Source organism: Vespa crabro, chromosome 3, assembly GCF_910589235.1.
Source record: "Vespa crabro chromosome 3, iyVesCrab1.2, whole genome shotgun sequence".
NCBI lineage: Eukaryota > Metazoa > Arthropoda > Insecta > Hymenoptera > Vespidae > Vespa > Vespa crabro.
Window position 1 is genome coordinate 9866569 of NC_060957.1, and position 17165 is coordinate 9883733.

At 32.1% G+C, this 17165-nt stretch overlaps 2 protein-coding genes and 1 long non-coding RNA gene across 12 annotated transcripts in view; 1 reads left to right on the plus strand and 2 right to left on the minus strand.

Annotated features, from left to right (window-relative positions):
* LOC124423094 (histone-lysine N-methyltransferase 2C-like) overlaps positions 1-11405 on the minus strand; it is a 26450-nt gene extending 15045 nt beyond the window's left edge. For 5 of the 7 annotated variants that reach the window (XM_046960463.1, XM_046960462.1, XM_046960460.1 and 2 more), the window contains exons 1-17: positions 11296-11405; positions 10141-10325; positions 9849-10026; positions 9562-9735; positions 9233-9457; positions 8915-9158; positions 8643-8760; positions 7602-8527; positions 5736-7473; positions 5488-5649; positions 5276-5402; positions 4935-5149; positions 4721-4845; positions 3628-3870; positions 981-1116; positions 796-899; positions 46-724 (exon numbers count right to left, since the gene is read on the minus strand). In XM_046960463.1, coding sequence (XP_046816419.1) covers positions 46-724; positions 796-899; positions 981-1116; positions 3628-3870; positions 4721-4845; positions 4935-5149; positions 5276-5402; positions 5488-5649; positions 5736-7473; positions 7602-8527; positions 8643-8760; positions 8915-9158; positions 9233-9457; positions 9562-9735; positions 9849-10026; positions 10141-10291 — 5545 coding nt within the window. In that variant the 5' untranslated portion in view covers positions 10292-10325; positions 11296-11405. The remainder of the gene's footprint in view (positions 1-45; positions 725-795; positions 900-980; positions 1117-3627; positions 3871-4720; positions 4846-4934; positions 5150-5275; positions 5403-5487; positions 5650-5735; positions 7474-7601; positions 8528-8642; positions 8761-8914; positions 9159-9232; positions 9458-9561; positions 9736-9848; positions 10027-10140; positions 10326-11295) is intronic. The other 2 variants (XM_046960465.1, XM_046960464.1) reach the window with 1 other exon arrangement.
* LOC124423097 lies at positions 11343-12741 on the plus strand. The gene is made up of 2 exons (XR_006942005.1): positions 11343-11479; positions 11542-12741. It is a non-coding gene; the product is annotated as an uncharacterized LOC124423097 (long non-coding RNA).
* A 163-nt stretch (positions 12742-12904) lies between these two features.
* The window catches only part of LOC124423095 (sperm-associated antigen 1), a 13711-nt gene continuing 9450 nt past the window's right edge, over positions 12905-17165 (minus strand). For 3 of the 4 annotated variants that reach the window (XM_046960470.1, XM_046960468.1, XM_046960469.1), the window contains exons 2-11: positions 16555-16722; positions 16170-16446; positions 15873-16092; positions 15443-15604; positions 15216-15343; positions 14815-14918; positions 14135-14744; positions 13941-14064; positions 13683-13853; positions 12905-13575 (exon numbers count right to left, since the gene is read on the minus strand). In XM_046960470.1, coding sequence (XP_046816426.1) covers positions 13499-13575; positions 13683-13853; positions 13941-14064; positions 14135-14744; positions 14815-14918; positions 15216-15343; positions 15443-15604; positions 15873-16092; positions 16170-16446; positions 16555-16709 — 2028 coding nt within the window. In that variant the 5' untranslated portion in view covers positions 16710-16722 and the 3' untranslated portion in view covers positions 12905-13498. Of the gene's footprint in view, positions 13576-13682; positions 13854-13940; positions 14065-14134; positions 14745-14814; positions 14919-15215; positions 15344-15442; positions 15605-15872; positions 16093-16169; positions 16447-16554; positions 16723-16896 lie in introns of all 4 variants that reach the window. The other variant, XM_046960466.1, reaches the window with a different exon arrangement.

Here is a 17165-nt window from a genome sequence, read left to right on the forward strand (position 1 = left end):
TCCGTAATAAAATGTATATAATTATTATACAATATTACAATTTACCTGGATTCCAAGAAGCATTAACAGATTCAATTTTCTTATTGAACTGTTGCCTTTGGAGAAGATCGCGTAATTGCCTGTTAACTTCTGGCTGTTGATTGAATACTTCTTGCTGTTGTGGTTCTTGCCGAGATTCTGATCTTGGTGAGGGATAATTTGGAACAGGTGATGGTGTTGGTGGTTGATTACTATAAGGATCAGGAGTACGAGATGGAGCATACACATGAGTAGTAGGTCGTGGTGTGGGTGGATTAAACATTGGTCTTGGTGTACCTGGTGGTTGTGAGAACACTTCATTTCTTGGTGATGTAGAATATGAAGGTGTACCAGATATTTGTGACCTAGGTGTTTGGGAAGCCTGAGAGAAAGCTTCGTTCGTATCGAAGCGTTGAAAATGATCTTGAGATTGAGAGGATGCAGGAGACTGAGGAAAATCATGGGGAGATTGAGGAGCTTGAGGTGAGAACGGAGAAGGTGGTTGTGTGAAATTATTTGGCATGCCTGGCCTGACCACGGTTCCAACTGGACGTGTAACCGTTCCACAAGGTTGAGCTGGTAAGCGTGGCATACCTTGATGAGGACTTGGTGGAGCTACCCCTCTTGTTACTTTAACTGGAGGTGTTGCAAAGGTACCACGTGAACCAGGGGATGGGGATGCAAGTGGTCCTAAATGATTTCCCTCCTAAAAAAATATCATGCATGAAAGTATCGACGAAGTATTATGAATACATGAGAATTAATGTATTAACATACCTGTGATGTTGAAACTTGAAGTTGTGTTGTTAATCCTGTTGGATTATCAGTATTTAATTGTGATGTGTTATCTTCGCTTATTTGTCTATGTACTCTGGCTATAGCTGTTATAGAAATTCGTAAATATAATAATATAAATATATTATATTTATAAATATCAGTATGTACAATGTGATTATATATACCGTGTACACGTTGCTCTTGAATTACTTGTTGTTGAATCTGTGCTTGTTGCTGACGTAAAGCTTGCAATTGTTTCCACTGACGTTCCTGTTCTGCTTCTCTACTAGAACGGTCTCTATTGGAAAGTCTTTCTTGTTCCTGTTAAAAAACAATTTGTTAAAAGCACGATAAATATATAGAAAAAGATCATTATATCCTTCATGGATGAATACAAGAAAAAAAAAAAGAAAAAAAAAAGAAAAAAAAAGAAAAAAAAAGAAGAAGAAAGTAAAAAAAAAAAAAAGATGCATAAATAGAATTGAATGAATTTCGATTTATGAAAGAATAATATATAATATTAATTGTTACTTATATGAAATTATTCATTAAAAATGTAATAGTATTATTTTTAGGATATAATGACCTATTAATCAAATAATTTTTGGAGCAATATAAAGTACAAGGCATTAATGACAATCAGCCAAAATGTTTTATTACAACATTCACAAAAACATACTGGCATGATACTAAAAATTAAATTTATCAACAAGACCTTATTTCCACATGTGCAACTTATTAGGAACAACCAGCCACCATCTAAAAAAAAATATTTTCATACTCCATTTATATTGAAAGTTCATTATGTTAAAATAAAACAATCACGAACTTTTTCATCATCACAAATTTTTTATAAATATTACTCATGCACAAAAATTAAAAAGATTAACAAAAGAAAAAAAAATTTCAATAAATAAAATAAGCATAATACAAAATGAGTTTACAACTATAATAAATTTATAAAATATAAAATACATATGTTAAATAAATGTTAATAGTTTATAATAGTAAACAGTATTAAAATAAAGCAATGTATAAAATTTATTGTACTTTTTTTTCTTAATTATTTTTTAAAACATTAGACTTTAGAGATCAGCAATTATATTTATTAATATAAGTAGACTTCTAAAATAATTTTAAAAATGCAATGTATCAACCTATATAAGTTACAAATATGTACTAATGATGTCCTTCACTTAAATAATTTCCTTCGTGACTAGTTCATGTTACTGGAAAAAAAAAAAAAAAAAAACCACCAAAACAAACCAAAAAAAAAAAAAAAAAAAAAAAATAAAAACAAAGAAAAAAAAAACAAAAACAAAAAACAAAAAAAAAAGGTCTTTGATATAATGTAAAAAAATTTCAATATAAATAATTGGTAATCTGAAAGTGTAGGTAGTAAAAACAATTAGTATAATAAACGTGTAAACATTGTACGAACAAACATTTCTACAACATATCACAACGTATATCTACTAAAAACCTTTTAACGATGTTCGTAAAAAGCTTAACATTTTACTACATAATGAGGGACATAATGGGTATTGTATTTTTTTTGTTGTTGTGGAATACATAGTAAAAAAGGATTCGATATGATATTAAGGAAAAGGAAAGAAAAAGAAACGTAAATGGATGCCTTTAACATGCCAAATGATTTGAGATATATATATATATATATATATATATATATATATATATATATATATATATAAAAATAAAAAAAAAATAAAAAAAAAAAAATAAATGGAAATAAAAAAAATTTGAAATATTCCAACTTACAATTATTGTGGGTAATATCATGGCCATACAAAAGAAACGAATCGTTTGCACATGAAATATCGAAGTTTTGTTCATTCCAACTAAACGACGAAAAAATTGAATTTCATATCAAGAACTATAATAATGCAACATCAAAGTGATCTTATTTGAATGTAACCAATGTCCTGAAATATTTCGGTGTTTATGTAATTAAAGATTACATCAACGTCCAGAATTATATATCATATTTCAGGGCTATGGTATGTACACTTATATCAACGAACGTACAATTGTATTGCAAAATAAATCTGTATGATTGTTCATTATATTTTCGTTCTAAAAGGACAAAAAAAAATTATTAGAAAAAAATTATTAAAAAAAAAAAAGAAAAAAAAAAAAAAAGAAAAGAAAAGAAAAAGAAAAAAAATCAAATAAATATATGTATATATGAAGAAAAAAGGAAAAAAAAGAAAAAAAAAAAAAAAGTAAAGAACACTAAGTCTCGATTAGATACGTGGCACAAGGCAAGACACTAGAGGCACAGAATAGGTGGCTCACCATAGCCGGGGTCTGTACAGGTACAGTGTGAATAATTGCAGTGGGTGGCGGATCGTAGTGCTCCTGGCTCAAGGAGGGGAGGGTGCGCATGATTTCAGATGGGGTGAGCACTCTAATCTGGTGGTCTACCGAGGATAATTGGCGGGCAGGAGCTGCCCCCACCATCACGTTAGCAGTGGGGGATGCCTGAGGAATAGCCAGACTGTTAGAGACAGTACTGGTACTGATCGTAATATGAGAAGGTGTAGGACGTTGTTGGGATGGTGACGTTTGATGCTGCCCTTCACCGGCGCCCGTGTTGCAGTAAGAAGAAGCAGTTGCTGATGTGCAAGGCGTGGCTGGCGACTGAGCTACTCTAGCCTGGCCACCCGTAATCTCTTGGTGCGCCAGGCTGTTAATGGAACTGATAGAATTGACAGAACTGGGTCTGGGTGAAGAAGACGGGGTTGTGGAAGTTGGCGAAGGACTTGGGGAGATAGATGTTAGCTGCTTCGGCGGTCCCTGCACCGCACACACCTCCGCATGATGATTACTGCTAGCTGTTGGCACCGTCACTCCTGTTGCAGATACGGACATTCCACTCTTTTCTTGCGGCTTTTCACTGCTCACTGAAGTCAAAAGTCCAATTTGCCTTTGGTTGGAGGCCATAGCTACTACTGGAGAAACTTGAGCTGATGTCATAGCAGTGACAGGTTTGGTGATGATGGTAGGTGCGCTTGATGCAGTGACTGGGGTCGTGCTTGGTATTTCCTTGGATATCTGTCGGTTCAAGGGGTGCCACGTTCACACACTTTTACGTTACAGTACTCATGGTTTATATACTTCCAAGACACATCATACAGGGTAATAATAGAAATTTCAACTCTGCGTGGTTGACAGGAATCTTTGGGGAAACTATTAGCAGGATCTATAGACAATATAAGTACTCCTATAATATGGGAAAAGTTTCGATTTCAATGATTATCCGAATCGACGAGAAAAAGAGAAAAAAAAGAGAGAGAAAGAGAGAGAGAGAGAGAGAGAGAGAGAAAGAGAGAGAGAGAGAGATAATGTTTTGTTAGATAATTAATATATTAAATTTCTATGATCTTGCACTTTGATAATGCACATGGGATTAGACAATTACATTTATAATAACAATAAAAGAAAATATATCAAATATGTACCCATGTAAAATTATTGCAAAGTTAGTGAGTCATATTATGAAACAAGGCACAACATCTCATCTTGTTGTATTTAATCTCATTATATATATATGTATAATTATATATATATATATATATATATATATATATATATATATATAAATTATTTATATAATAAATATATAAATTATTAAGATATTATAAAGCTGAATATACGATATATATGAGTATATATATATATGTATATGTATCTGTATCTAAGTTTATCGTAATAATGTAATTATATACTCGATATATTGATATATATATTTGCGATGAGATGTAAAGAATAAGCTTGTTAGTTGTAATTTGTATGTTAGCACAAAACACCATTTAAAATGAAAACTGATACGTTTCACGAAAATGTCACGCTCTCTTTTCTAACTTTGCACCGCGCGATATGAAATCTAAAAAATTATTCTTACCTGTTGTGTTTTCTTCATACGAATTGCTGCTCTGTTATCTCGTGCTTGAGTTAGATAAGGAGCTTTCTTTTCGTTAGGTAGAGCACGCCACTTTTTTAAAATTTGTTTACACCTTTCAGACCACGCTGGAAATTATATATCAAACGTATAATAATATAATTAACAAATTATATACATATATTTAAATATCAAACTTAATAAATTTTCTTATTACCTGGATATTCTGTTTTCCATTCTGGATGATTAATATTAGCATAAAGAACTGAAGATATTGTTGCCCCAGTACCTAATGCTTCATCAGCCTCCATTTTAAGATTACTTCTTTGGTTGTACGATATCGTGGCACCACTCACTGGAGCACTTCCTTCATCCTCAGGATTTACCCAAGGACTTGGTGGTTCTGAGAATGCTGGGCTAAATTGTGGACTACTGTAATGTTATAATTTCAAATACTAAATTAACTTGATAAGATTTCAAAAATGTTGCATTTATCAAATATAAATTTCATTGATTTACCTTTAGATGTAAATTTAATAAAATATTAAATTTACTTACTTGCTATATTCCGAATGATACGGGGATGGAGGTGGAAAACTCATTGGAGAATTCAAATTTGATTGCCCAACTGGAGGTAATGTACCAGGTACTTGCGGTCTTGCAAGAGGTAAAGCCGTTTGCATACCTTTACAAATTATTACATAAATGTTTAATAAATAATTATATTTCTTATTAAAATTATTTCGATGATAATAATACGTTTTTTTTACCAGGATGTGGTGAAGGTGAAACAAGTGGTGTAGTGGAAGATGGTGGATGTGGAGGTTGAGCTTGTACAGAAAACACTGATGATTCTTGCGATTCTTGTGACTCATCCGTAAGAACCCCTTTGAATATTTCTTCAATATCTTTACTATCCATATTAGGTAGACCTATATAAACATATAAACATTAGGTTTTCCATTATTTTTTATTTATTTATTTATTTTAATCATACATCCATATAGATAATACGTACCAATATCTCTGACCATTGATTCCAAATTAAAATGTGGGCTGAGAATGTCTGTTAATTCATCCTTAGAAGTACCTTGCGTATCATCTAATTCGTCTAAAGCTTCGCTGGCTTTAGCCAATTCTTCATCTGGCTCATTCATAATAGTATTAACAAGTTCACTATCAAGTATGTCACCAGAAATTGGTAATATATCACCAAGTGCTTCGGTATCGCTGCCATCATCCTCCATAATTTCTTCCCGTTTTATTGGTTGTTCTACAGGCAATTTATCTTCCTCCTTTTCTTGCTTAGCTTTAACTTGTTCCATTGCTTTCAATTCATCTTGCGACAATTGAATAGTATCTGCATTAGCAGAAACATTTCGTTCACCATCGGACTCGCTACTACTTTCAAGATCTTTATCTTTGGTAGTATCCATAAGGTCTTTGCCAAAGAATGCTTCTTGCATATAGAGTGGAAAACATTCGGATAATTTTGTCTTTGGTTTTCGCCTTTGTGGTTTTCTACGTGGTTTGTCATCTGCCATTCCTATTACTGAATCTGCTATTTTTTCAGGATCCCCTTCCTCCTCTTTATCCTTACGTGTACCTCTTATTCTGACAATGAATCCACCAATGCCAAGCTTTTGTAAGTTACGTTGGCGTTTGCGTCTTAAAACAGGTATGCCATTTTCAGTCGTATAAATACTGAATCCTTCCGGTGGCGGCTGATCTCCACGTGGTGTCCATACCATACCTTCTTTAAGTACCTCAGTAGGTTCATCTTTAACATCTACTAGATCTAATTTTCCATTATCTTCTAAGGAATTGTCTAAACTACCACCAGCCACAACAGATTCTATTGTGGCCATAATGTCTGCCTCTTTATCTATCAAGGGAAGCATTTTTCTTCTTTTTTTCCTCGTTTGTTGATGTTCCGATGTTAAAGATTTAATGTGATTCATACCAGCCTCGGATAAATATACACCATCTACTAAATACTGTTGAGAAGACGGTTTGTATAATTCAGGGCTTCGCACAGTTGGAGGTGGCGAACGAGAATATTTGTTTGGTTGGAGCTTAGATTGGTTACACAAAAGATGTGGCGGGAGTATGTCTCTCGGACGACAAAGTATACAAATATATCCTTCCTCGGCACATTTTTCTGCATCTGCTTCCGATTTAATGGAATCGCATGCACAATGTAACCATCTCTCACACTGAATGCACTGTATTATGAGATCGCCCTCGTTATATGCTTCTTGACAAGATATGCATGCAGTATGAGAAGCGCATGGACCACATTGAGTATAATTTTTTTGCCAGCTGCTGTTAAATCCTGGATCATTTGAACCACATGTTTGGCACTGTGCACACCACTTACATTTCCATGTTCCATGAGGCACATAATCTAAAGGTGGATCCATACAATAGATATGATAACTGATATCACAATCATCGCATAATATTAAGCGACCTTCATCATTTCTTTCGCCGCAACCTTCGCATACTGTACAATCAAGGCACCGCCAACCTTTTTGTAATATTATCTTAGTAACTTTAACATTAGCGCAGTAAGGATGGTAGCATTGTCCACATTGTGCACATGCAATTAAACATCCTTCCTGGTCAGTTCCTATCGCACCACACATAACACAAATATCTTGAGTTAATACAAATTTATCTTTTGCAGAGCATAATACTAATCTGTTTTCTACTCCTGGCTCATCTTCTTTTGAAAAAGAATCTGAACTTGGTCTCTGAAATTATGGAAAACAAAAAAAGAAATTAATATGACGACGAATATAAACATAATTTTTTTATATACTCTGGTATTTATAGAAACAAAGAGAGAGAGAGAGAGAGAGAGAGAGAGAAGTTTGTTTACCTGCAATCCTACCCCTGGTACTCCAAAAATACCTCTCATTTTGGCTTTGGGACCTCTTTTTCTGCCAAATTCATTCATTTTTTGACGTTTTTGATAACCCAGTTTACCCACGCCTTTCGGTCGACCTATCATGGCTCCTCCTAGGCCTAATCTCTTTTTAGCGATTTTAGACGCACAGAAGGGTTTTCCTTTTCCAAGACCAATGGAATATAATGCTTCTTCCGAACTTCCTTGATAATCGAGCTCGGATGAATCCCCATCACCGTATAAGCTTTCTTGCGAAGCACTGAGACTAAAGTCACCTGTATAATCATCAACATTGTCCTTTCTTTTTACAATAGCCATATTTTTACAATGAAGGCAAACATATTCATAATCAGGTTTGGCTTCCTTGCGATGCTGATAAGTCAATGGGTCAGCCTCTGGATCACAGGTACCATGAACAAATTTTTTACACGCACTGCACTGTACCATTTCTCTATATGCAGCTGCTCGATATGCTTTTCTGCAAAGTGGACAAGAAAAACCCTTGTTCCTTTGTTGGTAACACGAGTCACAAACAGTGTAATGAGAATGCCAACGCGATGATAGTCCTGCGCCGGGTGTACGCGAACCACAATCCGTACATACTCTACAACATTTGCACTTCCAACCATATTTAGGTATTGATGTAACGATTGGTCGTAAACAACCAGGATGATACGCTTTATCACATCTCTCGCATAACATTACTTTTGAAACATCCTCTGGTTGACGACAAACCTGACAAACACGACAAGTTACGCATTGCCAACCAGCACGTACGCCAGGTAGAAGTGCTAAACCGACACAACTACCATGATAATGTTGTCCACATATAGAGCACATTACTAAGTTAGAAACATCTCCCATTCCAAAACACTGCGTACAAGTGACATCACGGTTTACTAAAGCAAAACATAAAAAAATTTTAGTATTTGTTATTATTAATCTACAATATATACGATTTATATATCTAGGGTATTATTTACTACAATATACTTAGTTAATAAAAAAACTTACACAATAATGGAACTTGTCCCAAATGTTGGCTACAAAAAAGTGATAAAGTTTTTGTATCTTGGAAACAACTCGAAGCTGCAGCACATGGTAAATGAAAATAACGATTGCACGATGCCACCTGTTGAATCGAAGAGAATATATATATATATATATATATATATATATATATATATATATATACATATTTTATATATATATACATATATATTTATATATTTATATACTTATCATTGCTTCTTTGTAAATAATTAATAAAATTGCAAAATACGTACTTTACAAGCAATTCCAGCTCCATAATGAGAACAATAAGCACACCGTCGCGATGAAGCTTGCACTATTGCAGGGCTAATAAGATCAGTTGCGAGATCTTGATTATTACTCGACCAGATCGCACAAGACTGATGAACATAATAATGCCCTGTTTGTTCAAATAATATTCCTATCTCTGGCTCTTCCAAAAATCCAACTATAGTTAATTCCTCCACTGGTTCCGTAAAGTTGGTAAGACTAGTATTTCTAAACATATCATGCATATAATATAATAATTATTGATTTAAAAAATTAATATATTGTCCAAATTAATATTATACCTGCACTTAGCCAAACTCTTTTGCCTACGACAGGTAACAGCACCTGGACCTACTGCACGGGGACTTTTATCACCAGCAGAAACATCCATGAGTTGTTCAGTCGTCTCTTCCCGATTTATATTTTTTTCAGGAGTAAAACCTTCGGGGCATGATAATCTTAGTAATTCGCCTTGACCCAACTGACTTCGTTCACTCAAATTGCATAGAGCACAAACTTTTCCTGGCCTAATAATATCATTGTTTATGGGTTAACAATTAATTCTCATATTTATAATCAATTATTATATTATATACAAATTAATATAAAATAAATCTATAAGTATAATTACCATTGTTCTGGAAAGTATGGTGGTTCCTCTGGAGCAGGCATAGATCTTTCTGTACTTAATCCTTCCCCATCGGGCGTGCTATCTTCACCAATACGAAGAGGACTTGGAGATTCAGAATGGGTATCATCATCTTTACTTTTTGTCCTACGTGGCATACCCCTCATATACCCAAGCCTAAAAAGCAAAATTTTTCATTAAATATTCCGCTCTATTGATTAAACAAGAAAATATGATTTTAAATGATAAAACAACATTCCCTTTTTTTTTTTTTTTTCCAAAATACTTACCCTTTACCTCTTGTTGTACCTCTACCAAAAGATCTTCGAGTACCTCCACCACGAGTGATACCATATGGACGTTCTTTTCTTGGTCTTCCTGGACCACGCCTTATACTTAGTGGCTTGCCGCCAGGCAGTGGAAACTTTTGGTATCGCAAAGGGTCAGGAAATGCTTCTTCAGGAGTAACTGTAATGAAATATAGTTTCTTACAAATACATGAAATATATAAACTACAAGAATAATGTAATATATAGAAATAATATTTATTTATTTTTTTCTTTTTTCTGTCTGGATACTAACGGTTACCAAGGGAAGGAGCTGGACCCAGCAATTGATCTGAATTTGCTGGTGAAGCAGGAATTCCTGTAGTCTCTTCATCTTCATCTTCACCATCAGAGGCATCATCCAGCTCCATTTCCTCCTCGCCTTCAAGGCGCTCTTCATCGTCCATGACACCTTTACAGGAGTCAAAGTGCTATGGGTACCTATAGAGTTAAAGGATTAAAACTAATATTATTCTGTAAAAAAATTACTAAATATTTAGCTTTAAAAATGAAAAATAAGAGTATTTATCTTGAAAGTAGAATATTCCATATAAAGTTATCATTGAATATTATCATAACTACAATGTTATCTACCTTATTATGTCCAGTAAAATAGTATATCACTTAAATAATATCACAAATTTATGTATATATATATATATATATATATATTTATTTATTTATGTGTGTGTATATATATATATATATATATATATATATATATATATATATATATACATATAAACACGTCAAAAATAGATAGATTAAAGTTATTTTGAAATTCTTTGTTCGCCCCAATAGAATATTCTGTTGTATTTTGACAGTACAAAAAAATCCCCAAATAAATTCTAAATTTTATTAATAATTATCAAAGAAACAAGATATCTAGATATAGAATTAGTCTATGAAAAAGTTTTATAAATAATGATGAAGAAAATAACTTAGAACGTATATGGCTTAGAACCAGTTACTCCGAACTTATTCTTTGGAGCAAATATTAAAATCTCATGTAAACTAATTTTCATAATAAATACGGATAAATAAGGATTCGTGTAATACCAGATGTATATATAAAAACGTAATCTAAACGATCCACTTGTATATTATATATCATAAATGATTTTCAAATTTTTTTAATAATAATTTGAACAAATATCATGGAACCAAAAAAAAAATTCACAGATAAACCGTAAAGGAAAACTGAAGAGAAAGAAAGAGAGAGAGAGAGAGAGAGAGAGAGAGAGAGAAAAAGAAAAGAGAGAGAGAGGGAGATAGAGAGAGAGAGAGAGAGAGAGAGAGAGAAAGAGAGAAAGGGAGAAAGATAGAAAGAGAGAAAGAGAGGAGAGGCGCGAATTTAATGGAGGAAGAACACGATAAAATAGAAAATAGGCGCGATTCCGTCTTAACTCACATCCTCGGTTCCCCTTTACGATTTAGAGCTCGGCCGCGGTAGGATGGCGTGCCGCTCGGCAATCGGCGGTCATTCCGCCACTGGGGAAATACCGAGACACTTCACCGCGCAAATCACACTTCTCATCGTGGAAACTATCACAAAAATGCTTCGGTAAAGGAAGAAGATGTCCTAATTCGTGCCGGTAAGTAGCACGTTTTCCAACGATCCGAGATGATTTATATATCTTCGTTTGATTTTTCCTAGGGTAAGGAAGAAAACCGAGGAGGATTTTGCTGGCACGGCCTTAACAGCGACAGTACGCCATTGCTATGTCAGGGTTTGCAGGCTATAAACACACCACGGAGGACGCCCGTCCTCTGTACTAGCCTCACGTACCTTCCAGTTACTGTTGCCTCCTTCTCAGATTCATGGCGATTTTACACGTGGAATTGTCCGGATCTTCATCAAAATACGCACGGTCAATGCAAGTAAACATCTTGTAGCAACAGAAAAAAATGTCACAAGCTGCTCGAACGGAAGAGTACACGACGGTCCGAAGGGCTAAAGTCACGGAGTCCGGATGTGCTAACGGAATCAGACTGTCCACCCGTTATAACACGTGTATAATGGCGTCCTCTGGACGGTAGAAACTCGAGAACACGATATATATATATACACATATATATATCGTGTGTATGTACATATATATACATACAGAAGTATGTGTGCATATATATATATATATATATATATATACACATTAGTAGAGAATAATCCTCGATCGAATATCTTTCACGTATTTTATTAGTTTTTATTAAATCTATTGGGTCAGATATAACAAGATAATTCTTTTCTTACAATTAAGAAATTGTCTTATCGATAATTCGTAAATTGTTACAATAGTGCAAAGATATTTTCTATGTTTCTTTATGCATCCTTGACTACATCCGTTCGTATTCATATCTCGAGATTTAAGATATATAATAATTGTTAAAGGAAATGTTTCATATATTCATTACCATTCATTTTAATGTATCACGCATTTTCAATTATCATCTATGAAAACATTTCCAAGAAAATTAAATAGTTTCGAAATGAATACGAAAGATTCGTTATTATCGAACATTTCTAAGAAACAAATCTATGAATTTATTTTTTTTCTTTTTTTTTTTTTTTTTTTTAACATTATTATTTTTCTTTTATTGAAGTTCAAAGTTTATATTTCTTATCTTTATAAAGAATATTTATCTAATATATAATAATAAATTTGATTCGTATGTCTTACGTTTGTGAGTATCATGTGAAATCATTCGTTTGGATCACTCGCTTGATATTGATTTTATTTTATTTTTCTTTTTTGTTCTTTTTGACAACAATTTGGATATTCATTTTTAATAATAACTTCGTAATTTTCAAAAGATGATAGATAAGTATGTGAAAAAAAAAAAGATGTTGGGGAAGGGATAATAATCAACATGCATTTGCCTGCAACAAGAGCAGTAGACTCGACCAATGAAATCGTACGTTACATTCGAATACGAACGTTTCTATTGGCTGGCACGTTACGCGTCGCTAGTTTTATATAGCTTTACATTTGTCCACCAGTGTATCTACGTAATAAGCGCGCCATTTTCTATTCGATATTGTATAGCGTTCGAGATATTCGTAATATCTTTTATTCGTTAACAAATCTTTTATTCGTTCTATTATCATTAATTTTGTTTTTTTTTTCTTCTTTTGTAAAATGTCATATATTTAACGTATTCAGTATTAATTATATTTATTTCAATATTCATACGATAATGGACCTGACCTTTCTTTTTTTTTTCGTGTTAATGTATTATCTTTATTATTTTTTTTTTAATATTATTCAAACGTTACGTTTATTACGTCATCGAGTTATCTATGAACGATTAGAAAAATGATTGATAATTTCTTTTTTTCTATCATTAGACAGGCCGTTTTTTTTATTATTGTCGCTTTGAACGAAATTAGCCAAAGTAGAAGCATCTAATGCATTTACATAGTAAATAAGTATACATAGAAAATTTATTACAAGGGGTTTATGTAATAATAGAAACGATGCGTAAAAAAAAAAAACAATAATGTTCGATAATGGATGATTAAAAAAAAAAAAAGAAAAAAAGAAAATACAAATTCGTTTCTTTATCAATTTTAAAATGTTTAATTTAATTTAATATTAAATATGATTTACATAGTTTTAAATATAAACTTCACGTAAGACTAAAACTTCCTTAGATCCTTGATCCTTTAAAAATTGGAATATATTTGATAAAGCTGTAAAAAAAAAAAAAAGAAAAGAAAAGAAAAAAAAGTGAAAAATTAATTTTTTTTTTTATACATTCGATGAGAACAAAAAGATTAGATCGTCTTATTATTATTACCTTTCTTATCATTATTATCCATAAACATTTTTACAATAGAAAATCGACTTAATTGACTAATTGATTTTAAATAACGAACAAGTAGTTCACAATCTTCGGATTTACAAAAATGTTGTTCTAAACAACGTAATATCAAACTGAACATATTTCCATCGAGTTTGTTACCTATAACTAAAATATTTTATGATTATATCACACACGTATTATATCATATATAATTGGATTTGTACATATATAGATATGCATGTATGCATATACCTGTACTGAGATTTTCGAATTTTAAAGTTCGTAATAGTCGAGCATGTATTTTTAAATCATTATCATCTTTTAAAGATTGCCATGCACGTAGAAATTCGTACGGGCTTGATATATTTTCCAAATTCTAAAAATATAATTATAATTATATCGACAATATAATTTATTAAATGACAATATTATGTCGTATAATTTACCATAAAAGTTTTATCTTTCTTCTGACATGATTCATCATCGTTGTATTTTCTTTTGATCTCATTTTTTTTCTCTAACGAATTATATTTATTTCCATTTATTGTATTATGATTATTTTTTATTTCTTCATTATCCTTTCTATCGATAGATTTAATTTTTTTCGTATATGATTGATCATTTGGGATCTCCTCTATGACAACTCCAGATGTACTTCTCGTTTTACAAGAAAAAATTGATTTTTGTTTATTATGTTTTATAAATTTCGATTCTTGGCCAATTAAAATGGAAGTTAATTCGTTTGACGTAGCATTGTTAGAAGAAGATAAATTAATATTCGTTAATCCAAGATTAATTTCATTGCAATTTGATAATATCTGTTTACTTTCACTTCGAAGACAATAATTTTCTTTGATATGTGGTAAAGGCTTGTTACTATGAGACGGTCCTGGTCCTCTTTCACAAATACATATATTATTTTCAATAACATTTTCCATCTTTTTATTGGATGACTTTGAAAGACACTTTTTAATAATATTTATTTTTTCAGTATCACCCTCACCTCCGACGATCTTCGAAATTTCATTCGAAGACGTTTCCTCTTCAATTTTCATTCTGTATCATTGATAATGAGAATTTATATATATGTACGTCAACGTAAAAGAGTATAAGTTTCATTACTTACCTCACTTTTTTAGATTCGCAAGGTTTTCTTAATTTATTAATTCCAGCAATGGCCGTCCTGTTTGTCGGTTCCAGTTTTAAGATTGTCTCGTAATCGGTTAGAGCCTATTATTTATTTATATAAAAAAAAAATAACATATTTTTTTTCATTTTATTAATCCTTTGAATTATAATTATTTTATTATTTTTAATTTGTTCTTGGCCAACTCTGATTTGATTTTTTCTACACACACATACATACATACATACATACATACATATATATATATATATATGTGTGTGTGTGTGTGTGTGGGTGGGTGTGTGTGTGTGTTGGAGATATATGTGTCGTATCGGAGATGACCTTACAGCACAATGTAATTGATAATATAAATTGATTTTCTGTGTGTAAATTCGACGTACTTTTTGTTTTTTATCCAGATTTTCGAGACACAATGCACGTCGAAGAAGTGCTTTGATATTCTTGTCATCCTCAGAAAGCACAATATTGCAATCATTGAGTGCATCTTCGTAACGCTGTAACTTAATGACTGAATATAGCATGTTAAACGTGTGTATTCTCTTTCTTTGTATCTTTCTTAATGTAAGTATAATTCAATCTGAATAAAATTATTAATTAATTTTCTTACGTGTCATAGCTCGATTATTATAAGCGATTGGGCATGAATTTATCGCGATACTGGAGTCATAAAATCGTAATGCATCGACATAATCACCAATTCTGAAAGCTTCATTTCCCTTTTTTCTTTCTTGCTCAGCGATCACGTCTATTTCTGTACCAGTAAACGAAGCTAAAAGAAATAATAATAATTAATAATAATAATTATCAAATAGAAATAATAATAATAATAATAATAATAATAATAATAATAATAATAATAATAATAATAATAATAATAAATAATTTTCGAAGGTGTTAATTATTTCGTTAATTATTTATTAATGATAAATTAATTCATAAATCATTTTCCATTGACCATAAATATCATTTTATCGTAATAAACAATTTATTTATAATCTACATTCTTATTCTTGAAACAAACGAATAATTTTTCTTACATTTGTTCAGAATGATTTCTTTAGAATTTTCTTTCCTTTTCTTTTCCATATTTTTCTGTCTTCGTTGGATCTCCTTAGCTTCGATCTGTTTTCTCTCATCTTGCAAATCTATCCTATTTATTTCAGTGTCAACGTCGTACTTGTCCCAAGCAGCATAATCGCAAGATGCTATTCGTTTGGATTTTCGATCGATGTCACATTTTTCTTTGTTATCTTTTTTCTATCGAAAAAAATTTATTATTCATAACATATTGTATCGATAAAAATTATTTGTATTATTTTATTCAATTGTTCTACCATCGTAGAAATCTCTTCGGTATGTCTAATTTCTGGGATAAGTGAAGGATCATCCAGGAGAGATGTTTTCCCATCATTCAAATCCTTCTCTCGACAATGCATTTCACGAGTCCAATCGTTAATATCATTATCAAGTTCCTTGCATTCGTCTGGTAGCAACATTTTACGTGTGAGAACTGGTAAAATCTTTCGTAAGACTGTACTGTTCGGTTTTATTATCGCCAAACGTTCTTCCGCATGTCTCGTTAAATCTGGATAGATACCTTCCTCCCCGGATCTAATATTTGTCATTAATAAAATAAAGAAATTAATTATATTAATTGTTTAATAATACTATTTTTTTTTTCTTTTATTATTACTTCATCATTAATCAATCATGACAGACCTAAGTATTATGACGATACGTTCCAAAGTCTTGCCATTTGTACATTCTGTGATATATTCGTACGATAGATTCTCCAATGGTATTTCATATTTTTCCAATAATGATTTTTTCTCTGGCTTCGACACAGTAATTAGATCCGCTTCTTCGGTGACCATGTTAAAACTACGTCTGAAATCGACATGGAAGGCCTTATTACATCTTGTTTTCCTCGGTAGTTATGGCAACGAGTTACTACACCATCGAAAGTTAGTTTCCAGTGAAAATAAACACCAATGTATATATTGATATCAGTAGATATGATCCTTGGAACAAAATTTCGTTCCTTTTAAAAATTGTTTATACCATTATCAAGTTACTCTTCATTACTATATATATATATATATAGTCCATCCTATCGGAAGGTATATATATATCTCTCCATACGAATAATAAAGCGTCGAGAGCTTAGGTTCTTCTTGTGGAATAGTCGACTCACGCAACACCGCAGAGGAAATACGCATCGGGTATGGTTCATAGGGTCGCGCTTGCACGTTAACACGGAGAATCATAAACTTGTATGATTTATTAGCGAGTTAAGATTTATAAACTTATGATTCGGCCGTGTCGAGGGG